The 24,743-nt window shown below is 44.3% G+C and overlaps 4 protein-coding genes across 5 annotated transcripts; 3 read left to right on the top strand and 1 right to left on the bottom strand.

Annotated features, from left to right (window-relative positions):
* Positions 1-1,000: 1,000 nt before the first annotated feature.
* LOC119287783 (MEIOTIC F-BOX protein MOF-like) lies at positions 1,001-4,323 on the top strand. The gene is made up of 6 exons (XM_037567399.1): positions 1,001-1,124; positions 1,277-2,419; positions 2,902-3,057; positions 3,144-3,330; positions 3,546-3,603; positions 4,042-4,323. The coding sequence occupies exons 2-5, from the start codon at positions 1,427-1,429 to the stop codon at positions 3,569-3,571; spliced, it is 1,362 nt and encodes a 453-aa protein (XP_037423296.1). The 5' UTR covers positions 1,001-1,124; positions 1,277-1,426; the 3' UTR covers positions 3,572-3,603; positions 4,042-4,323.
* A 715-nt stretch (positions 4,324-5,038) lies between these two features.
* On the top strand, positions 5,039-7,601 carry LOC119287784 (putative cytochrome c oxidase subunit 5b-like). The gene is made up of 6 exons (XM_037567400.1): positions 5,039-5,196; positions 5,290-5,375; positions 5,502-5,552; positions 6,838-6,904; positions 7,054-7,133; positions 7,259-7,601. The coding sequence occupies exons 1-6, from the start codon at positions 5,070-5,072 to the stop codon at positions 7,325-7,327; spliced, it is 480 nt and encodes a 159-aa protein (XP_037423297.1). The 5' UTR covers positions 5,039-5,069; the 3' UTR covers positions 7,328-7,601.
* Positions 7,602-7,778: 177 nt separating this feature from the next.
* Positions 7,779-21,907, top strand: LOC119287782 (probable receptor-like protein kinase At5g20050). The gene is made up of 2 exons (XM_037567398.1): positions 7,779-9,947; positions 20,986-21,907. The coding sequence occupies exon 1, from the start codon at positions 8,224-8,226 to the stop codon at positions 9,595-9,597; it is 1,374 nt and encodes a 457-aa protein (XP_037423295.1). The 5' UTR covers positions 7,779-8,223; the 3' UTR covers positions 9,598-9,947; positions 20,986-21,907.
* LOC119287781 (wall-associated receptor kinase 3-like) lies at positions 17,864-24,146 on the bottom strand. Of its 2 annotated transcripts, none has more exons than XM_037567396.1 (4): positions 23,983-24,146; positions 19,771-20,673; positions 19,512-19,682; positions 17,864-19,360 (listed from the first exon to the last, which is right to left on the bottom strand). In XM_037567396.1, the coding sequence occupies exons 1-4, from the start codon at positions 24,002-24,004 to the stop codon at positions 18,168-18,170; spliced, it is 2,289 nt and encodes a 762-aa protein (XP_037423293.1). In that variant the 5' UTR covers positions 24,005-24,146; the 3' UTR covers positions 17,864-18,167. The 2 variants fall into 2 exon arrangements, with proteins under 2 accessions (XP_037423293.1, XP_037423294.1); XM_037567397.1 differs by lacking the exon at positions 23,983-24,146 and adding an exon at positions 21,919-22,206.
* Positions 24,147-24,743: the final 597 nt, after the last annotated feature.

Genomic DNA, 24,743 nt, shown 5'->3' with positions numbered 1-24,743 from the left:
CCATCTCTATTGCATCGTTCAACCTGATCGCGTTAATCAGCCTGGTTATATTATATGTGTTTATATTATTTTTCTATAGTTAATCAAAATTTCTAATTTTTCATTTTTTTAACTGGACTCACATTTGTAACTAAAAGCAGACAGAGTATCAACATACATTGTAGACAACTGATGGTCGGTGGGTGGGTGTGGGGGAAGAGAGTGGAGCGGGCCTTGGTCAACTGCTCCATAAATCATAAAATGTTCATAGATTTTAAAAAAATGTTTGCAAATTGTAAAAAATTTGTGAATTTGGACAAAAAAAAATACTGAATTAAAAAATGATCATGATTTTTTTAAAATAAAAAAATATCAATGATCATGAATTATAAAAAAGTTCATCGATTCCTCAAGGGTTTTCTGATTCAAATTCTTCATGCATTTCAAAAAATGTTCATCAATTCAAGAAATGTTTGCCGAGTTAGAAAAATGTTTATAAATTCAAAAAATGTTCGCTAAACAAAAAACTGTTCACCGATTCAAATAAAAATGTTCACAAGCTTCAGAAAAATGTTCATTTTTTTTATGAAAATCGCAAAACTAAAATAGATTCGCGAATTTAAAGTTTTTCAAGGTTTCATAAACAGTACGGAAATTCAAAAAATATTCACTATTTTTTTTAAAAAAATCCATGATATCAAAAAAAGTTTGCAAATTTGAAAAAGATGTTGCCAAAAAAGGAAAATAAAAAAAAGGAAAACGATAAACTAAAATTAAAAAGAAAGTAAAAAAAACCTGAAAAAAGAAAGGGAAAAAACGAAAATGGAATAAATAAATAAAATAAAGTAGAAACTAAAAATAAATATGAAAGAATAAAAATCAGAATAAAAACAAAGGACCCTGTTCAGGGAAGGTTCTAGAAACCAGACTGGGCCGGCCCGTACTTGGACATGCGCGCCGAACAGGAGGAGGAACTGCCGGGAAAAGCCCAAACACATGGACACGGAGCGAGAGAGATGAACCAGGCAGGAGGCATCATCGTGTCCCAGATCGAGGCATTCCTCCACAGCATCTGCGCAAACCGCCGCCGCCAACCCTTTTACCCTACCCGATTCGGCTGGGCTCTGGGCGAGATCACCGTCGAGGTTTGTTCGTGGCTCATAATTCATCCACTCCCGCCTACCATCCTACTCCTGGAGCAACAACTTGCACCGAATGTAGCCGCTGTCGGCGGGATTGTATTTGATTCAAGTGGCAAGAACTCACCCCCAACTTCCACCGATCGATCCTTGCGCAGGCAGGTCCACCGATCCATCCATCCCCCCTTCGCCTTCCCTTCTTCCCCTGCAATCTGCAATGCAATGCAAACTTCCAAGGAATTTGAATTTCTTCCTACTGGGTAGCAAACTCGGAGCAACCATCTGAAGCAGGCAAGCTGTTCGACGAAATGCCCCCGAGGAAGAAACCCAAAGCCGAGGCCGTCTCCCTCGACCGCCTCAGCGCCCTCCCGGACGACCTCCTCCACAAGGTCATGTCGTTCCTCAGGGCGTGGGAGGTGGCGCGCACCTGCGTGCTCTCGCGCCGCTGGCGCGGCCTCTGGGCCTCCGCGCCCTGCGTCGACCTCCGGGTCTGCTGCAAGGCCCGGCACCGGCGCCTCCCCACGCGTCTCGCCAGCTTCGCCAACCACTTCTTGCTCCTGCGGGAGGCGTCCGCGCCGCTGGACGCCCTCCGGGTCCTGTCCAGCCCCCCACGCCAGGACGCTCCACACATGCCCTACAGTCCCCGGTACGACGACGACGGGGAGGACTACTCCTCCGAGGACGTCGAAATGTGGATCCGCGCTGCCATAAACCGCAGGGCCCGGTTCATCCAGCTCAGCCACCACCCAAGGGACGACGACCTCTCCGACCTCGACAACGTGCCCCTCGTCTCCTGCCACCTCAAACACCTGCATCTGTCGGGCACAATGCTGTACGACAAGACGCTGAGGCAGCTCTCCTCTCAGTGCCCTTCTCTGCAAGTCCTGGAGCTCAAAGACTGCTCCCTGGATGGCCCCCACATATCATCTGCCTCGCTTATCACTTTCACCATGGTCAAGTGCAGGATCATCAGGGACCTCACCGTTGCTGCTCCCAACCTCATATCGCTGCGCTGTGTCAATCCATACCACCACGCCCCCTCGTTCCAAGACATGGCTTCCCTGGCCACAGCCACAATCATGCTTAATGACTCTTTCTTGCATGATGAGTTTGAAGAGAGGTATGCAGAGCCCGATCCAGAGGTGTTTGAGTGTGACAGTGACTCAAATGATGACAGCGACGCTGATAGCGACTTGAGTACAAGTGATGAGTTCTATGGTGACAAAGTTTTAGGTGGCCAAAATGTTATCCGCAGCCTGTCGAATGCTACAAGTTTGGAGCTGATAGCTGATGCCGAAGAGGTATATATACGAATCTGTTGCTGATATCTCTATTTCAGCAATGTTATATTTGTTCAACTAATATAGATTTTTCAGTTATTTTCTTTGCAGAAAAAATATTTACTTAACGAACCCCCCACTTTTTTTTACTGGACATCCAATGTGCTATGTGCACATTTTGTGTATTTTTTGCACTCTAATACTCACAATCACAACAAGTGACCTGATGAGTTATGGGAAATAATTTCTACCTTTATTGCAATAAAACTGTAAGCAAAGCACATAGAATTTGAGTAGTTTGCCGGGAGCATTTTTTTAATCCCTTTTCTTTTGCAATGTTGTATCCTTGTTAGCATGTCTACAGTCTAACGGCAACATCCTCTTACACAACTTAATCAGAAACAAACATGCACTTACAAATGTCTAATTGCATGTAGGTTCACTCTGTTATTATTCTTTTGTTTGGACCGAACTGAACAAATTCACTTGTGTTCCGTATGAAGGTGATTCTGAATAGGGAATTGGAGATGTGCCCAGTTTTTAGCAACCTGAAGGTGTTATCCCTTGGTGAATGGTGTATGGCTGCTGACTTGCATCCATTAGTTTTGTTCCTGCAGCATGCTCCAAATCTCGAGAGGCTTTTTCTTAAACTCAAAACGGTATAAACATTCTTATACTGCTTATATTTTGAGCTGTGATAAATTAGTTTGGACATTTCATGATATTCACTTTGTTCTGCGACAAGGAACATGAGGAAATAGATGACGATATCAAACCCGAGGGTACATCATTTGCTTGCAAAAACCTTACAATGGTCAATATAAAATGTCCCATGGATGATGAAAGAGTTCCTGTGTTAGAACAGTTCTTCGTGGCTAATGGCATAGCGATGGAAAAGATATCTGTCTATCACCGACCGACTCACCAACCTCGTGAGTCATGTATTCTTACCATATCTCACTAAAGTCTTACATATTACTACTTAGGCTAAATGATACTAAAGCCACAAAATGTCATTATATTTGCAATGTGAGTCTTTACATTCTTACTATTTTGGTTAAATGATAAGGCTACTGTTTAAACTTGGTGTTTGTTTTTCGAGCTTGATTTGAATGTAAACTTATTTGCCCCCTCACATTTCAACCAGGCCTTTCCTTGGCCATAAGACGCTGATGGGCTGCCGTGTAGGAGCTGCAGACTTGGCGGTAAGATCTTACATCTGGTTACATATCTTTTCATCTACTGTAAGGCTTACAAGTCTTATATCTGAATAATGGAAATCGTCACTTTGTACTCAACATAGATCTGAGGGACAAGAAACTACCTACATTTCAAAATATTTGGCAGTTTTTTTGTGCATGTCCTAAAGTTACACTTCACTTTTTTACTAACACATCTATAAATATTATGGAAATTTAGTTTTATAATAATGTTTGTAATAAAAAAATCTAACATTACCACCTAAATACACCCAAACTGAAAAACAAGAAGGAAATAATTGATAAAATATAACTGAATTTGACTGTTCAAGGTGAAAAATGCCAGGTATTTTGAAACGGGAAAGTAAGATCTACAATTTATTGTGTACCTTGAAATTTGGAACAATGGAAGGCTCTCTTAATGTCAAAATGTTGTCCGTGCAGATGATTCTCTCATGCGGCACAGATCATGGCACAGAGCTTCTGATATGCTTCATTTGAGTAGCTCTGAAGTTGGAACTATGTGTGCCTCTATGAAACCCTTAAAAGTCGAGACTGTTTTTCTCTAGCGTTGTGAGTTAGCATTATTATATATTGATCAAAGTTGGTTTCGTCCTTCGACAAGTACCTTATGAAATGATGTTACCATGGTATTGTGGAATGTTCATACTAACCATGACATTATTGTGGAATGTTCACGCTAAGAGTAGCCAATTTATGCTTTCTCGTATATATGGTCGAGCGGAGAATATTATAGGCGGTTTCGATATTTGATACTCTTGTACGGAATTTTGTACCCACACATGTTCTCAGACGAATTATTAGTATTATCCTAGTTATTATAGAACTTTCGAGGTTAATTTGCTTAGTCCAAGCTATTTTTAAGTACCCCATACTTGAGCTTCTCCCACTACACATTATAATCCTCCCGGAGTATGTGATTCCTAACAATTTATTAGGCTGCAGAGAAAAGGAATGGCATGTTTGGTCCATGAACACGCAAATGTACAGGACCCGTATTTGCGGGAGAATAATTCAAACCTTGCGGTGCAATTAAGAACCTAGCGTTAGTATCCGGTTAAACTCTTTTTTGCATGAAATGTTTGAAAAACATGGAAATGTAAACAGAAAAGCACATTTTGCAAAATGACGCACTCGGAGAACATCAGGTGGGTGGTTTTGAAACAGGTACGAGAGTTGAGTAAACTTGTCTCGAACTATAAGATGAACACCATATTTAAGCATGTGAATGCATGACTAATAATTATAATACAATAATTATTCTATATTTTCATCATTTCGACGGAATTATTCTATATTTTCCACTATCGGTTGCCTAGAAAAGAAACACCAAGTGGAAAAGGCCTCCATTCCATAAGACCCATCGGCAGAGAGCGAGCCATTCGAACCACCCCGACCCCGACCCGTCTCCTCCCCATCGCCCCCTCGTCCGCCCGCCGCCGCCGCCCGCCATGTGGAAGCGCGCCGCCGCACTCCTCCTCGCCCGCCGCTCGGCCCTCGCCGCGCGCCGCGCTCCGGCGATCTCGGGATCCGCCGCGGGCGCCCTCCGCCGCGCGCCCGCCTTCTTCTCCACCCTCGGTAAGCAGTCGCCCCTCGCCGCCGTCCCCCGTCCCCGTCCCCGTCCGTCTCTCGGTCCCGATTTGACAGCGGCGGTCCGCGCGTTTTCCGCAGATGCGGGGCAGGCGAGGATGCGGGTGGAGGACGTGATGCCGATCGCCACGGGGCACGAGCGCGAGGAGATCGAGGCCGAGCTCCAGGTCCGCCCGCCCCCCCGCCCGCCTCCCTCCTCCGTCGTGGCCGCCTTAGGCCTCGTCTCTTCTTCTTCTCACGGTTTCATTTTCCTTGCCGGTTCGTTCTTGACCCTCGTTGGATTTCGTCTGCAGGGAAAGAAGCGGTTTGACATGGACGCCCCCGTCGGCCCATTCGGCACCAAGGTCAGCGCTTTCCCAATTTTTGGTGCCATCTGCAATGGTCATTTGATCCGTGCGCGATTGGATTGTCTAATAGGTTGTTTGTCTGCACTGAAATGGTGATGTGTGGTCCTTAGGCTTGCCGTTATTGCCTTGATCTACTAGTAATAGTCAGAGAGTGGTTTGCTGAACATAAGTTAGGTATTGGTGAGACCAATGGCATTGCTCTAGTTGTAAGGCAGCACGATACGTTATTCTGATAGATTCAGTCCAGTGTACACAATCATGTTTGTCTTCATAACTTTTGGAAGTCGTGTTGGTAAAAAATGAGGCTGTATGTTGCAAGCAAATTTGTCTTCTTCTGGGTTGTGATAATAGTCATTGCAAAAATGAGGCTGATTTTAACATTCTTACGACATAGTCATTGCTTGAACATTTTGTGCACTTGTCATCTTCTGGGTTGTGATAATATCAGACCTTGGCAATTAGCATCTTCTGGGCTGTGATAATATGTATCAGCTGCCTTTGGATTTTAGCATGTTAAAAGACAATTCAGGGGTTGTTGCAAGGGTTAACTTTCTGAATTTCCAACCACTTGTTCTGACTCGGACCCACCTCTTGAACTTATACTTGCAGGCATCTAGAATTTGCTTTTTCATTGCTCTGTTTTCTATTCCTTTTAGCTTATTAATCTGTTTTTTCCCCTTGGTTTGTAATATCATGTGAACACTGAACACTTTGTTTCATGGAAGATATATTTTGTTTGAAAAATCCTGCTTGTTTTATTCTGTGAGTCTGTTCCTTATCAATGTGATCTTAGCTGCTGTGGAGCATTTTAGTTGAACGGATGGTGTTGGATCTGTTTGTTATGATTTGTGAATTGACATGCTCAATGGTTGTAACTCTTATTTTGAAGTTGAATTTACGTTTCTTATCTTCCAGCCTAATGCATCTCTAGTAAAGTATATTGTCCTCATGTATCAAGAACAGACTATTCTCAGTTAGAATGGTGAATTGCGTAGCTGTCCCTGTGTATTCTTGTTTGCTGCAATGACCCCTTTTTGTTTTACCTCACTGATTTGCCCGGCCTATTTTCTCATAACTTATCCATTTGACTTGCAACAGCTGTTATGTAATATGGTTGTGAGTTCACAAATAGGCATTGCATTCTGTTTTGTTCTTTTGACAAATCACTTTGCAGAGTGTTTTGTTGGCTCAACTGTACCTTGTGTATCATTGTGCACTTTAGTTGTTTTTTCTACTCGTATGGTCTAACTGAATGAATATGTGTCCACATCCTCATTCATAGGAAGAGCCGGCTATCATTCAGTCACACTTTGACAAGAGGATTGTTGGTTGCCCTGGTGGTGAAGGAGGTATATTAACTTGAATCCATAATTCTGTCTCCACTAACAGAGGCTGCGAAACTTCAGTCTTCTCCTGCATCTTATCTAGAAATGATTATCAACCCATCATGAATCTAATTAACTCAAATTCCAAATTCCACTATTTTGCTCCTTTTCAGAGGATGAGCATGATGTTGTGTGGTTTTGGTTGAAGAAAGGCGAGCCGCATGAATGCCCAGTCTGCACTCAGTATTTCAAGGTATGTTGCTGTCTTCTGTTGACATAATTTGCTTTTCCTTGTGTGAACTTTTTTTGAACAAGATACTAAATCATGTGTTGCCTCCATGTTTTCTGAGCATTGAAATTCCAACTTTATTTCCGCAGCTTGAGGTTATTGGGAACGGAGGAAACCCCGACGGACATGATGACGACGACGACCACCACCACCATTAAGATCGAAGAGGGCATGTCTACTGATGAAACAGTGGACCGGTGCCAATTATTTTTGTTGCTGAGATGCTTTGAAGCTGTGAAAAACACCAGCTTTTCTGCGTGCCCATAGAGTTTAATACCCATGTCAACCAGTTTGCTGTTCTCAGTTGTCATGACTGGGAAATCGGAGCAGCAAAGGGCCCTGGAAACATAGTTTTTCTTTTCTTTTTGGAGAATTGCCGCACACGAATAATGCGATTCATTAAACAAACAGTGACGTCTCTTTCGTTTTCGACTTGCCTTTCATCCAGTCAATAAGGTTTTAATTGCATCTTCGCGTGGACAGCTCCGTGTTCAGTGGCCACATCAACTGTTTTGCTGGTGGGTAATTTGTTATGGGAGCATCGTTTTCGCTTTGACGATCTTGATCCGTTGTTTGTCGTCGAGTTTTGATGACGGTAAATAGACCTTGAGGAAATTGTCAATCAAGCTCTAGTTTCTTTGTAGTAACATTTAGTTGTTTGCTGAAACATTCAAACCTTGGATTTGTCTAAAGTGCAGGCTTCACCAACCACACTATCCACTGATGTCACTGAAAGGCGTTGAATCCCTCTTTGCTCATCTACTTAATCAACTTAACAATTGAAAGTGCGAATGAAATTCTTGATGAAATTCCCCGTGGCGCGATGCCATTTGTGTCGCTTGTCGCGCCAAATCGGTTCTTGGTTTGAACATTTCCTCGCCTGTTGCCTATCCTATTTGAAATTTACGACTCAAGGGAGACCAGAGGAAAGCTCAAAAATTTCAAGTTGAGAATGTCGTTGTCATCTTTTATGATTTGCAAGGATCAACATTCAGCAAGTCAAAACTGGGAGTAGGACGAGGTAAAGAGCTCAGAAGATGGTCTGGTACCACGGATGGGGAGCAGAACGGCCAAGGTCCTCGCCGTCGCGGTGGCCAGCACGGTGCTCGTCGCCGCCGAGGTGGCCCTCTACCTCTGCCTGCGTCTGTCGAGGCCCTTCTACCTCTCCACGGCCGCCGTCCTGGCGGCGACGGTCCTGACGCTGCTGGTCATGCTCCACTGCACGGCGGGGCGGGCGGACCGCATGGCGGCGCGGCGGGCGCTGGACGACGGCGAGGAGCTGCGGGCCGAGTACAGCTACTTCCGCAAGGTGGCCGGGCTGCCGCGCAAGTTCTCGCTGCACGCGCTGGCGGCGGCCACGGACGACTTCCGGTGCGTGGCCGGGCGGGGCGCCTCGGGCACCGTCTTCCGCGGCGTCCTCGACGACGGCACCCCCGTCGCCGTCAAGCGGATCGCCGACGACGGCCGCGCCGCCGCCGGACGCGCCGACAAGGAGTTCCGGGCGGAGGTGGCCGCCATCGCCGGCGCGCAGCACGTCAACCTGGCCCGCCTCCTCGGCTTCTGCCTCGGCTCCCCGCGCTTCCTCGTCTACGAGTACATGGACCACGGCTCCCTCGACCGCTGGATCTTCCCCGCCCCCACCCCCGCCGATGACGCCGCCGCCGACGCCCGCCCGCGCGGCTGCCTGCCGTGGCCGCGCCGCTACCAGGTCGCCGTCGACGTCGCCAAGGCGCTCGCCTACCTGCACCACGACTGCCGCTCCAAGGTGCTGCACCTGGACGTGAAGCCGGAGAACATCCTCCTCGACGACGGCTTCCGGGGCGTCCTCTCCGACTTCGGCCTCTCCAAGCTGGCCGGCAAGGACCAGAGCCGGGTGGTCACGGCGGTGCGCGGCACCGCGGGCTACCTCGCGCCCGAGTGGCTCCTCGGCGCCGGCGTCACGGATAAGTCCGACGTCTACAGCTACGGCATGGTGCTGCTGGAGCTGGTCGCCGGCCGCCGCTGCGTGCGGCCGGAGGAGGACGGCGGGTGGTCGTACCTGCCCAAGATCGCCGCCGAGATGACGCGGGCGGGGCGCGTGATGGAGGTCGTGGACCGGAGGCTCTCCTCCGGCGTCGGGGACGCGGAGCAGGCGGCGGTGCGGCGCGCGGTGCACGTGGCGCTGTGGTGCGCGCAGGAGAAGGCCGGGGCGCGGCCGAGCATGGCGCGCGTGCTGGAGATGCTGGAGGGGAGGGTCGCCGGGGAGGTGGAGGCGCCGCCGCCGTCCGACACAATCATGGAGGACCTTCTGGCGCTCGGCCACGCCCGCGCGCGGGGCGGCGGGCCGTTCCGGCTGCCGTCGGCGGGCCCGGCCGGGAGGGCCGCCTCGTCGGCGTCGGTGCTGAGCAAGTACGACTCGTTCGTCATGTCCTACCTGTCAGGGAGATAGCGCTCCTCGTCTGCACAGTCGAGTCAGCTCTTCGCCTTAACTGTATTTGTAGGTGACTTGTGCTGACGTGGCATGGGGGTTAGACTGTGATTAGTCAATCAGCTCGCCACGGAGGCGGTCCACGTGTCAAAGAATAAAATTTGTCGAGTGGCCACGTGGCATGCTGCTTGTACCGAAGCGGTGACTATTCAACCTCGGGAGCCGGGAGGATGAAGCTAGAGGGCGAGGAACAAAATTAGGGTTTATTAGGGTAGGCGATGAGGAGGCGGCCGGCGGCGAGGAGAGGGTAGCCGGTGGCACAATTCCGGTTAGCATGCCGGTTTGATTGTGTTCTGGAGGTTGGACAAAAGGTAATTTATAATTTATTATAAAATCATTCCTAATTGTTTGTCGAAATTTCTGTCTTGACCCTAACATATTCGTTTCAAATTCTACCCCCTCTGTCTCCTAATTGTATGTGGGACGGATGGTGTTGTGTGCGGTAGTGTCCATGATTCGAGGCCATAGATTCCTATCATCAATTGTCGACGACGAGGCTAGAGTTTGCAGGGTGTGCCGATGTGGCAGTGGCGATGGCTTACCTTTGCAATTGGATTCTCATGCCTCATCTTTGTCATGTCTGTTAGGAATTAATTAATTAATTAGATTAATTAATTGTAAATCCATGCTATGTCGGTGGCCATGTTTTTGGCAACCGCCTCCTTTGTAACTGCCTTGTAATGAGGGTATAAATACCCCAATCTTCAATCAATGAAAGAACTGTTCAATCCATTCGTTCCTCTCTCTTTTTCCTCTTTACACGTTATCAGCCCTTTGCCCTAACCTAGAGCGAGCGATTAGGCCACTAGACAGTGCCGGCGGCACCGGCGCACATCAATCCGTCACCGGCGACGTCCTTGATGCCCGAGAGGCAGCCAGATTTCTGCCCAGCCCTCGATGCATCACATTGTCCCCGGAGGCGTATCGCACGAAGGCGCGGCGGCACTTCAGGAAGTCGCAGACATCAGGCGCGAGGCGCAAAACAGCGGCCATGGTCTCCTCTGGAAGCGTAGCGCACGGGCCGGCGTCGCGATCGGCGAATGGCAGTGACTGCGCCCCTCTCCGTCTGGCACGGCAACGACGAGACAGGGTACGGCAGCGGCGCCCTCCGGTGCGGCTCGCTGCAGGCGGACTCGCGTCGCGGCATCCCGGCGAACACAGGCAGTGTCCCGCGGCGTTCTCAGATGCAAATCACGGCGACCAACGCCCTTGGACTGCCCCTCCACGGCGAGTCCATCTCTCCAAAATCGGCAGGGGCAGCCGACGCGGCCCTCGTCTTGCGTCGTCGCGGTACGGTGGCGACCGGCGTGGCCTTCGGCCTGCGTCCTCGAGGAATGGCAGAGGCCTCTGCGCAAAGATGCATAACTACTCCATCTTGGCCTCTGTAGCAAACGAAGTGATTTGTGATCCATCCATGATGAGTGGATAACGACAGGACCCTTATCCATTCGGTTATTTGAGACTAAGGCCTTCTAGTTTCTATTATTGACAAATAAGTTCTGTAACTTGCATATAGGCCCACAGGCTCACTCTAATATGCAGTTTAGCAGTACTACTTTCTTTTATTGCCAAATAAGGCCATCAGCCTTAGTAACTATGCGACTTACACTCTTTGGTCTTGTCATATTGTGCATATATCGGAAAACATGAATTCTACATGTATTATGAGCATATTACTACTATTCAAGTGTCCATACATTGCAATTTCATCAAATTGCAATAACATTGTATATTAGAAACGACGGTGCCATATTATACATGTTTGCCTCAGCATTCATTGTAAATATCGGTTTTAGAACAACATGTTTCTTTCTTTTGCAATTGGAGTTAATTTTTCTTGCAAATCTTGATGAAATCCAAAACAAGGATTGTGAAGTTTCATACTTAATATGACTACATCATATTTTATTTGCGAATCACAAGGTATTGATGGCATCTACTGCGTAATTTGCAGATTATCCATCACTACTGTGAGGTCTACGTCTTGTCATTTTGATAAGATGACTACCTTCAAGTGTTCTTTCAAATATTAATGTGACTATTCTAATTTTTTTTGGTGAATCACAAGGTATTGATGGTATCTACTGCACCATTTGCAGATTATCCATCACTACTGTGAGGTCTACATCTTGCCATTTTAACAAGATGACTACCTTCGAAGTGCTTTTCCAAATATTAATATTTGATGTGACTACCTCAAGACATCATAAGGTAATATTGGCATCTACTGCAAAATTTTGCAGACTATCCACTATTACTGCAAGGTCTACATCATGTCACTTTGACTGATGATTACCTTCAAAGTGATTTCATAAATTTAGCATAACATAAGGTAATAGAATTATGAACATCTACTGACAAAAGTCAGATTATGTTTTCTATCACTGCGAGATCTACACCATTGGTGATTATCTTCAAAGTGTTATCCTATATAAATTGAGGTCTACACATATGAGAGTATAGCATCAGCTATCTTAAAATTTGCTCCTCTGAAGCAATTGTTGTTGTTCACTAAAATAGGTTACTCTCATAGTAATAAATATTAATGCATGGTCATTACATGTTGATTTTTTTTCTACTACTATCATTATTTATGCCTCATTTTGATAGAATAAGTGATAGAAAATTATGCAGATATATGCATACCATGATAATTACCTTCTATTATATTGGTTAAATACATGGCAGTTGAGCCTATGTCACTATTTCTAATTATACCTAATTATAGTGCCGTACATTCATCAAAATGGATACAATAATTTATTGCAACGATCGAGTGTCTCAAACACGGTTGCAAGATCCACATCACATTGTGGTTATTATTTACATGGTACCTAACCAATGTTAAAAATTACAAAGTCCATGTTTTGGTCGTGACTCTAAAGTCACATCTTTTCCCTCAAAAAAGAAGCCCAAAAGAGTAGCAACGATTTCGTCGCATGCACTTGAAGGTGTACACCCCATGTTCACCAAGCATCACCTTGGTGGATTGTGCTCAACATGATCATTTCATCCATATATATCTTTTACTCCAAGAAGTAAATTAAATAATGCATGATCATTTCATGTAACACATGGCTATTCTATCGATAGCTAAATATGCACATATGGAATTTATATGTCACCAACTTCACTTAGTTCTCAAACTAAGTACATAATGGATGAATATTTATTCATCTCGAATATTTTACTTAAGAGAAACATGCTGCCATGAGCACATCATGAATGATCACCCATTCATGTTTCAAGACCTCAAGTCTATCGCAGATCACAATTCTGTCATTTAATCAATTTGAAGTTGAGATCCATGATCAAATATTTTCATATGTAAATTCTGTTGAAAAAGCCCTTAATACCCTTTACATGCTCATACGATGGTATTACCATTTTCCATGATGAAGAAACATGGAATTTCTTTAAATCATCAGATTCACCCAACGGGTTCTATTCCATTATTTGAAATTATTGCTAGTACTTAGTATTTTGTGCAACTTCATAGTCACAAAATAGAACCATGTGGAATTCAAAAGTAAAGTGGAGGCTAAAAGACAACCGAAGACAGAATTACCTCTTAATAGGGCATAAATCATTTTCAAATGATCACAAAGACAAATATCTAGTTTGTCAAATATGTGGTTATACAAACATCGTACCTATGATTACCAAACCCTCAAACATATGGTCAAACCACACCACAAATTTATTAAAAGGCCAATAAGTTCAATGGGATAAATTTGCAAATTTGCAAATAACAACCAAATTCTGGTAAAGGATTGTTCTCAGAATCTTCATCAGAAGGAGGACCAAAATCTAGTGCAGAATTTGGAGGATGAAAACATTTGCACTCAAAAATATCGGAGACCTCAGGTAATCTCCTAATTATCTCAATATATTATTAGCCCATACTTGTACTAATACATGTAGTAAAATGTCCAATATCATATCCATTGGATACAATATTCGATAAATTTCATTGTATGTTTTGATTCATACTCAATATTGTTGCGTACACAATGATTTTCTAAGTATTAATAAATTAAATATTAGGCTTGATAGCCTTAGCCATCCTGGGTTGGGGATGATTAGAAAATTGTTGACAATTCGGTTGGTCACTTAACAAGTTGCAAAATATTCCCCAGATCATCAGATTATATGTGCACCACATGTGTCATAGGGGAAATCTGTTTTAAGGGACTGTCGCCTTAAAATTCTAAATGAGCCACTTATTCTTTCTTGAACACATTCAAAAGATATATGTGGAATGTTGAACCATTATCTGGGGAGCAAATTCTCCTGAACAAAGGATAAACCCATTCGAATGGATAATGTCATTGAACTTATTTCACGAGAATTTTCTGATTACATTCAGTACCCTATGTACATACCTAGATTGGTTTAACTAAATTTCTTATCAAAGATAGTCAAATGAACTACATGACCACTTTTAAAGAATTGTAAATTTACCAGCCTCTTGCTGGACACATACGACCTTACACACTGTAAGTATGATCTAAATCATACCAACTGCATATCATACTACTTAAACCCCTTGTAGTAACTACGTGGAAATAAACAAAGTATTTCCTATCTGCAATAATTCGGTTACCTATCGATATCACCACTCCAGCGTACATCAATGGGCACTCACAGAAAATTAGGGATCTATTTGAGGAATAACAATTTATCTGTCAATCAAAATTATTCATAGCCCGTATGCTGATTGCATCAGCAATAAGGATATTTTCCAGCATTAGGGGGAGATAAGTACCACAAAGAATGCCGAGAAATAAATTATAAATGCTATTGACATTCAATCCTTATATCCACGTACTCAAAGAATCTGAACTATAAGTTTAGAGAATCGTATATTTGCAACACATTGCAAATTTGCCACATACATTTACTGATGAAAGGTGTCACTAAATTCTATATTCCTGCAGTAAAGTGTCAGAAAGAGTGGAGGTACCTGATAAACCACTCTTCTCCCCAAATGAGAGCAAGAGGGGGAGAAAGTCTGACAACACGAGATATAACTTCTCATATGCTTCCGCGGAAACAGAGGAAATCAATTCCTCAACCAGTAAATGTAATTCAACATCAAGTTGAAAGACACCTCACTGGATGCTCATCATCCAAAGCCCGGCATAAATGTGCACAAATATTTTGGTGCCGGGACATCGAAACACCTTGCCTCCATTTGTTGTAGGAAATCACAAGGAGTTAAAAAGGAATAAATATATTATCCACAAACTTCAATGATTCCATCAGAATCATATAAACTAAAGACTACATTTGTCGACATATATTTCTTCTCAAATTGCTAAACCTTTTGGGCCCGAACCAAAATCCATGGTAGAGTGCCTCTTGCACTCATATTGGTTCACATAAAAGGAAGTAAGTAATGAAGAATAGCACTCGCTCTATAAATGAGTAGTATTTACCGTAGTAATACCTACTCCTCATAAGTATCTTCCATATGGAATACTAAAAACTTCTCATTCATAGACAAAGTCAATGAGGTGGTGAGAGAGCGAGGCTTGTAGCAAAAGGGTTCACGCAGAGACCCGACATCGATTATGATGCAACATACCCTCTTGGTATGAGTGGAATTATGTTTCGATACTAAATATCATTGGTAATAAAAATAATAACAATATCCATGCAGTTGATGGATGAAGTGGCTACATACTCATATGAGTCTCTCATTTCAGAAATCTCTATTCAAGTCCCTGAAGGGCTTATACTTCCGAATCCAACAGAAAATCGCAACAATTTTTGTGTAAAACTTCATAAGTCACTCTATGACTTGAAATAGTCGGAAATCATATGGTATTACCGACTAAATGAGTTCCTTCTTCAAAAGTATTACTCGAATAATGATGATTATTTACATGTTTAATAAGGGAATCCCAAATTTGATTTCCTTTTATCACCTCGGTGTATATTGATGACCTCATCATCAATGTCTATACAAGACCTAAACATACACATAATCATCTCAAGACGGGAAATTTGGATTCAACCAAATTTAGCTTAAGCTTACAACTTGAGCATTCTCTCAAGAATACATATCAGTCTACATATATCCAAGACATATACGAGAAGTTCAATGTGGATATATCAAACCAATAAAAGACATGTAATATGGTCATAGTACCCTTGATAGGGTACAAATCCATTCATACCTATGGGTGATAATGAAGTTATATCAGGACCTGAAGTTCTATCTCACTAATGTCAAAGCACTCATATAATTGCAAAACTACGTCAGGCCTGACACTAAATTTGCTATCTTTGTTCAGAGTGCAACCCACAACCAAAGGTATATGGCCGATATAAGAAATATTAGCTTATATCTCAAGCTCACATTAAAGCTTGGATATTTCCATCAGGAAATACAAGATATGACCATGATATAATATAATGATATTGGCTCTATCTTTGATCCCAACAATGCCATATCAATGACTGAATTTGCGGGAATAGCCTTCATATGGAAGTCATCTAAATGAGCATTAATGGCTATTTCTAGTTATCATTTTGACATAATTGCTTTATCTAAAAGCATTGCAAAATTTGCATGGCTTAGCAGAATGATTAACCACATTCAAAATCATGCGGTTGAGATTCATCAGAATCACATAACTTGATTTATCAAGATGCTACCACTTGTGTTACTCAATACCTAAAGGTTATATGAAGAGTAATATCATAAAGCACATTGCTCGAAAATTACTTATCCTCACAAATTATAGAAAGTGAGGAAACAATATGCAAACAACATACTTTGAAAATCCTACAGATTATTAATAATGTCATGATCATATCAATGGAATTTGTATTACACATTCTCCAGGTTTGCAAAGTTCAGGGGGAGTAATTTCCCAAATCTATAACCTGTTAACAATCATGAGACTGCATATATTGTACTCTTTTTCCCTTCATGAGTTTTTCCTTAATGGTTTCTCATAAAAGGTTTTTAATGAGACAATAGAAGCACAAGTGTACATATATGCCATATCATTTCTCCTTATATTTTTCCCACTGGGTTTTAAAGGAGTTTTCAATGGTATATATAATCGCACTCTTTTTCCTTATGAGTTTTCTCTCAAAGTTTCTCATAATGGTTTTTAATGAGGCTATATCTTCTCAAAGATCATATGGCATACTTTCTATTTTACCTATAGGGTTTTTTAAAGGAGGTACTCAAGACATATTTATTGGTCTCTAAACTCACTTATGAGTTTTATCCTTCTCCGAAGGTTTTTCTCATATGGGTTATCAAGAGACATAATCATTATATGTTGCCTCATTTTCTCCTTATTTTTCCCACTGGGTTTAAAGGAGTTTTAGCAACATATCAAATAAAATTCTCCTCATATTTTTCCCACAGGGTTTTGGGAGGAGCCTTTTCCAAGATGAAGATGATGAACGTTCAAGGCAAATACATACTAGGAGGAGTCTTTATCAAGATGATGTATATTCACAAAGACAAGCATTGATTAGGAGGAGTGTTAGGAATTAATTAATTAATTAGATTAATTAATTGTAAATCCATGCTATGTCGGTGGCCATGTTTTTGGCAACCGCCTCCTTTGTAACTGCCTTGTAATGAGGGTATAAATACCCCAATCTTCAATCAATGAAAGAACTGTTCAATCCATTCGTTCCTCTCTCTTTTTCCTCTTTACAATGTCGGTGCATTCTCCAGTATCGAGGTGAGGCATGTGAAAATTAAGATCAAACTCTTGGATACGTGGCTTTTCCGACTATAACAACTTCTCCAGGACGATGGTTTGGCAGGACCATAGCCTTGATGACTTCTCGTCCACCATCAACAACACCTTGTCAACGCTTATCTCGCAACACCTTATCAACGCTTTCAAGAAAAAAAATAAAATTGTAGGCCCTCGGGGGTTTCAATGTAATTTCTTTATTTTTCCAGAGTTGTTTGTCCTACTTGTTTGGTTAATACTCCTTCCATTCCTAAATATAAGTCTTTTTAGAGATTTCACTACAAATTACATACGGATGTATACAAACATATTTTAGAGTGTAGATTGATTCATTTTGCTCCGTATGTAGTCCATGGTGAAATCTCTAAAAAAGATTTATATTAATGAACAGATGGAGTAGATCTGAATATATATTTTCTTAAGAAAAAAATCCAAATAATAGTTGGTACGGCCCAGTTAGATCGATGATTGATCCGTTGCTGGGAACTGAATTTTCCCTTCACACTGAACTGGATTCTCATACTGAATTTTCCCTTCATACTAACACTGGATTCGCATACTGAATATTGGAAGAAAGGGAACTGAATTTTGTGTCCCTTCACACTCACACTGCAGACTCCACACTGAAACACAAAACACACAGCAAATTCCAACATCTACTTAGATACCTATAATACAGTAGAACTACCTGTACATTTCTGCTGGACAGTGGATAAATCTTAGACGCTCTAAGCCTCTTAACGCACACACTTCCTCCTGTCAGTACCACTCCCAAGGAAGGTCCAAATTAAACCATCATCTGGGAGACTCCATGCCCATTCCGGACATGTACGGCACCGTCGAGGGGGCTCCCGAGGACGATGACGCGAGATCCAAAGGCATCGGAGCTGCCGCAGGTGGCATGTGCACGACCATATTTTCCGTCACGGCACGGTCCAGCACCAGCTCTTCCCTCCAGGTGCTTCGCAGAGCCTTCAGCCTGTCGGCCACCTCGGTCATGGATGGCCTCTCTTCACCCATGGGACCCAAGCACATCCTCCCCAGCGCGGCCACTTCCCCCAGCAGCGTCGCCGTCCCTGCGCGCATGATGCTCGGGTCCAGGATGTCCTCGAGGCTGTCCTCCTTCATCGCGAGCAGGAAGGACCGCACGAGGCTCTTGCCTTCATTGGGCCCATCGTTATAGATCGCCGTCTTCCCTGTGATCAGCTCCAGCAGCACGACCCCGAAACTGTAGACATCACTCTTCTCCGTGAGCTGTCGCTCTTGCAGGTACTCAGGGTCCAGGTAACCCAGGGTGCCCTGCACCATCGTCATGAACTGGGCCGCGTCCTTGGGGAGCATCCTTGACGCCCCAAAGTCAGTCACCTTCGCCATGTAGTTGTCGTCCAAGAGAATGTTCATAGACTTGACATCCCCGTGCACTATAGGGTGGTTCATGGACAGATGCAAATATGCCAGTGCTTCGGCGGATTCTTGAGCGACCCTGAGACGGGTGTCCAGCGAGGGCGGTGGACTCCCGTAGCTACGATGGATGAACTCAAATAGAGTGCCATTTGGGATGAATTCATAGACCAGTATGGGTACTTCCACCTCTAAGCAGCACCCTAGAAGCCTGACCACATTCCGGTGGTTGGTCTGTGAAAGTATAATAATCTCCTGCACAAATTCATCAGTTTCGGCCACGTTCATTATCTTTGAGCGTTTGACGGCCACTACCCTGTCATCCTTCAGAATGCCCTTGTAGACAGTGCCATGACCACCCCTGCCCAGTTCTTTGCTCTTGTCAAAATTGTTTGTAGCCTTCTTCAGATCTTCTTGTGTAAATATCTTCAATGTGTCGACTTCCTTTGACATAATTTGGCGATATAATATCTGACCACCATTCTGATCAAAGAATTTGTCCTTCTCTTTGGCAAGCTTCCTTTTCTGATACTCAGCCCGTAGAGCAAAGATACAAACCATGAGGAAGACAACACAGAAGAATATGCCTGAAAATCATGATAGTTAATTACCATCAGTTCAACTAGCAGCACTGTCCACGTTTGCCTAAAAACCAGTGCAACATGCATACAAAGTGTACTTGGAGTTGTATAATCGGTGCAGAATATTTTGATTACTAACAAGTAACAACCTCATTACCTAAAACAACCTTCAGCGCTTTCTTTGGGTCAGCTGGAACGCAGGGTATGCTATTGGGATCATCGCTCCTGAATCCTGATGGGCAGAGACAGACGTAGTTTCCGTCGGTATTTCTGCAATTACCTTTGCAAGGGTAGAAGGACTGGTTTGGAGGTTCGCACTCATTGATATCTGTCATTTCAAGGAAGTGAGGAGAATGCCAACATGGATCAACTGATAGAAAGAGAGTAGGTTGAGTCTGCAAGATGCATATACGTACCTTGGCACCCTCCTTGTAGGTAGGGATTGCCCTCATAACCTTGAGAGCAGTTGCAGCGGTAACCAGGGCCATTGGAGACATCGATGCATTCACTGTTCATGGCTTGGCATGCATACTGTGATCCCATCTTGGTGGCTTCCGAACAACTTTTATTACCAACAACCCAATCTAGTACCAAAGGGACCCCATCTGTATATTTAGTTGCGAAATTTGTAGACATGATATATGAATGATTGAACTTGAACCAGTCCTCCTCAGCAACGAATGTGTAGCTGCACGGGCGGAAAGGCTGGGTGCTAGAGTCGTATATTGTCAATGGTCTAGATCCGGTGCGGAAGGAGCTGATGTTTCCTGGAAAGGGGATTTGGCAGCAACCCATGCCACCGCACTCTGTGCTACCATTCATGCTACTTGCGTCAGTGCAGAATGAAAAGCATGAGTTAACAATGGGGAACGAAATCTGGTTCTCGCCCTTGGTCATTCCTCCGATAAATCCAAGTGTAGCACAACCGATCGATATCAACTTGTTCTTGGTGTTGGAAAGCTTATGAAAAGGATCAAGTCTTAACCCATCCGAACCGTTGCTATTGGTGCTGTCTGTGTAGTTGCATTCCCATGCTATACGTGGGTTCAGAACACGAATCTCACCCATGGTAAGATTGATGTCCAGTATCCTAACTCTGGTTGAAGCTAGATATGGCCCACTGGCATTGCATGTGACACTAAAGGGTCCTTGGAAGCAGCCTTTCCCGGTGCCGAACGGGTACGGGATGCTGACGTTACCACACTTGTCTGGGCAGTCAGGCCGCGCCATGCGGATGCTCCCAGAGGACTCAGACCCATAAGCGATAGTACTATGCTGCAGGGTTAGGGTGGCGGTGAAAAGTAGTAAGAGCTTCTGTCCTGTAAGGTAACGACCAAGTAATTGATATGAGTCATTTGGCCCCGCATAAAATAAAATAAATTACAAATATTTGCTTTCTTCTAGAATATGGTGTTTGGTCATTCCTCCAAACAGAATTAATAGGGGAGACCCCCCTATAACCCCCGATTGTTTGAAATATATCAGTAGCTAGTTAAGAGTTTAGTGCACTATTACAAACACTTTGACCGAACAATCTTGGAATCAGATTTAGAGAGCAAAGGCTAGCCCATGCTCGAAAGTAAAACATGAACTTTGAATATCTATCTATCTATGGTTTTCTCTGATTTCAGGTCCATATTAACCACAAAAGAACAGAAGCTCAGGTACGAAGAAAGAAAGACTCAAAAACATGACAAATTATGCATCTATGCTGGGTGTAGATAAAAAAGAAGCCGCCATTCAGTATTTACTGCAGACTCCATTTGACTTTGTTCTCATTCCAGAACTTTTTTCAGATGGAATATCTCTATCAGTTGCTTATTAGGTGCGATGTTACAAACTTGAGTACACAATGAATATGGACAGAATATAATTTTAATAAATATATTAGTCACCTGTTTGTGGCTCTATGCGTATAAAGCTAAAATGATACATTGGATGCCTAGGGGTAGCACCACCACATTCTTGCCCACTACGACACAGCGTTGTTAGTGATTTATACTGGATATTTCTTTCCCCTGTTGTCCGATGGCTGCTTCTGCTTATCATGTTAATTCTATTTTACATGTTGAAACAAAGAATTGTGAGAAATCATCTTCTATGTAGTAAAATGTATTTCTGTCATTTGCCATTGGAAAACAGCATATTTCTTCCACGCCGCCACTCCATGAGTTTGATTCCTACATGCCATCACAGTGAAACCTCCAGCCCGTTTCCCCCCTGATTTCACATGCAAGGCAGTAAACTGAAAATCCCCTCTACGATGCAACTGAATGTTTCCTAGTTTCAGCGATGCAAGAAACAACAAACTATCTATGTTGGGTGCTTGCTTACATTCCTGATCCAGGAAAGAAGCGTGAGCAATCTCGAATTGAACGAGATACACAGGTCTTCTTCGACTCCTAGTTCATCCTAATCTCCTAGGGCTTCGAGTTTGCATTTCATCAACGGTACAGGACAAACTCTCCAGCAACAGGGGAAAAAATGCCCCCATGACCAGTCGCACCATACGCGTCAGCCCAGATAGACAAATCACTGCGCCCTGCGACTAGGGTTCGCCGTACCTTACAGGGCCTGGTAGCGCCGAGCGCAGCATGGCGCAACAGCCGAACACGGCTGCGGGGCAGGCGGGTAGCGTCAGATACCCGGATCTGAAGTGGCGGCGCTGGCGCCGGCGCCGGTAGGAGGGGACAGACCTCCGGCCGCGGGAAATCGCCGGAAGCGGAGGTTCCGTACTGGTGGTGGTGCGCAGATGGAGCAGGCATCTGCATCAGCGGCAAGAGGCATGTCGCCGGCGAGGCGACAATGGCGGCCGGGAGTCACTTCGCTCTTTTTTCTTTAGCAAAAAGGGGGCTCAGGTCGGGGAATTGGGACATATGGGCCGGGCCAAGCCTAACCGGCCCGGTACGGCCTTTTAAGCTTGCCTAAGAAAGGGCCTTTTAAGCTGAAATTTTAAGCCTTTTTGTGTTATATTTTAACATTTTTACTGCTCTTTGCGCCTTTCTAACACGACGGGCCGGCACACAGACGTGTCATGACGGGCCACCCTTTTACTTCACTTGCCAAGCCCATACCCGAGCCCAAGCCTTCGGCCTGCATGGCACGACCGTTTTAGGCAAGTTGTGATGTGCCGACCCACATGGACCCATGTGAAACATAGCGAACACCGTATTGTTTTCTTTTGTGTTAGGGTTTAGGCCTTTGAAGCTTGCCTAAAAAAAGGTCTTTTAAGCTGAAATTTTAATCCTTTTTGTGTTATATTTTGACATTTCTACTGCTCTTTGCGCCTTTCTAACACGACAGGCCGACACACAGACGTGTCATGACGGGCCACCCTTTTACTTCACGTGCCAAGCCCATACCCGAGTCCAAGCCTTCGGCCTGCATGGCACGACCGTTTTAGGCAAGTTGTGATGTGCCGACCCACATGGACCCATGTGAAACATAGCGAACACCGTATTGTTCTTTTTTTGTGTGTGTGTGTGCGCGCGCGTTCGCGCTGTGAAAATTGTATTGTATTGTTATAAGAAAACAAGGAGTACCTATGGGTCATGCAATTAAACATTGTTTTCATTTTAGTCGATTTACGCTTCCTCCCTCTCAACTATTCGATTTAAATCCAACACCTTATGTTCGTCTTGTTCTTCTTTTCATCCAAGCGACATGGTTCGTCTTCCTCACCCAACCCACGATTTCAACCCCTCCTCCCCCAGCCTACCCCCTACCTCACGTCCAGCGAGTCCCCCTACCTGGCTCTCACTGGGGATGCCGTTGTAGGCTGTCTCGAGCTTGAGCGTTGCCTTCTTTTTTTCTTGTGGGAGAGCTCGAGCGCTGTGTAATCCTACCCACCTCCGGCGAGGTCACGGCTCACCCTCTAGTTGGCAAGGCTGCGACCTTCACGGTTTGGTTGGGGCTTTGCTCCACTTTCGGGCAAACTAATTTGTAAATCCGTGCAACTGAGAAAGTAACTAGTATTTGATAGAAAAAAACTCGTGCGAATTTTGATAAAATAGATCATTATGAGACCCGAGTGAAGACTAGAAAATGAGAAAGCTAAAACACAAGTTTTTTTTTGCGGGTTCTAAAACACAAGTTTTGAAGCTTAAATTGGAATGTTATTATGTTCACACAGGTGGAAAATGGCCACAACTATTATATGGTTAAGTTTCAACTTTGTGTGTGTGTGCGTGTGTGTGTTTTCAATTATTGTTGACACTTTTAAGGTAGAAATATCGCTAGGTTTATAAGAATAGATTTTCGCAGTTAGCATTTCCCCTTCTAGGAGTACTTTGCTATGTTGCTCAAATAGTATCACATCTACACCCATCAGAAGAATTATTTAGACCAAGTCGCAATTAGTTAAGGATCATCACACCCTCCCCGCAAAAGAAAAAAGAAGATGATGATGGCACCCCTTGGAACCACCCCTGCATAAGGCAAGTTAGGAAAGAAGAAGAAAAAAAAAATGTTCACGGAAGGTTTCATGCATGTACGAGTCATCGTTGCTTGTTGGCTAATGAAAATCCGAGGCCGAAGAAAACACCATCGCAAAACTTTTGAAAAGGGAAACTGTACATGCATAGAGGGGACTGTAAGCAAGAACAAACCAAAAAAGAGTTTCTTCTCACCCGCAGTCAGCGACCAGACCATGATCGGAGCCGCCGGCCGCCGGCTGATCCTCCCTGCCGCCGCCGGTGCCTGCGCCGAGGCCGTCGCGCGCGCGAGAGATACACGACGAGATGAACCAAGAGGAGGGGGAGGAATTAGGGGGAGCTGGCTGAACTGAACTGCAAGCAGGCCATCGCCTCACTGCTGTTTTGAACCACTAGTATGATTAGCGATGCTTTTTCAGGCGACAGGTTGCCATCGTGCCATTTAAGCTCAATCAATGCCTCGACGGTAACCTACAGCAGGCTCAAAACCTGGTTCTGCAGGCGCGGGTCGAGGTCGAGGAGACCCGCTCCTTCTAGCTGGCTGGCTGCCTATTGACCCGCTCCACAGGATCATTGGCCACACGGGCCCCTGTCGAGCCGCACCTCAGTTACGGCAGAATGTAGCATTACTAAGTACTCCCTCCGTTTCGAATTACTTGTCGCAGAAATGGATGTATCTAAAACTAAAAAATATCTAGATACATCCATTTCTATGACAAGTAATTCCGAACGAATGGAGTAGTACTTTTTGCTAAGCTCTAGAGTGCATATCGGATTTTGGGCCGATATTCACCTTTAGGGTTACTGACTATATGGCTTGGCAACGAATATACACTGGTAGAAAAAGAGGCTTCCGTCCAGCCCCATTAGTCGCGAAACTGTAGGAACCGCGACTAATGAAGTCTTTAGTCGCGGTTCGGCAAACGAACCGCGACCAAAGGCCTGGGCCCAGGGCG

This window comes from Triticum dicoccoides, chromosome 4A (genome assembly GCF_002162155.2).
Source record: "Triticum dicoccoides isolate Atlit2015 ecotype Zavitan chromosome 4A, WEW_v2.0, whole genome shotgun sequence".
Lineage (NCBI taxonomy): Eukaryota > Viridiplantae > Streptophyta > Magnoliopsida > Poales > Poaceae > Triticum > Triticum dicoccoides.
Note: the sequence above shows the minus strand (reverse complement) of the source record. Positions and strands in the feature narration are given on the sequence as shown.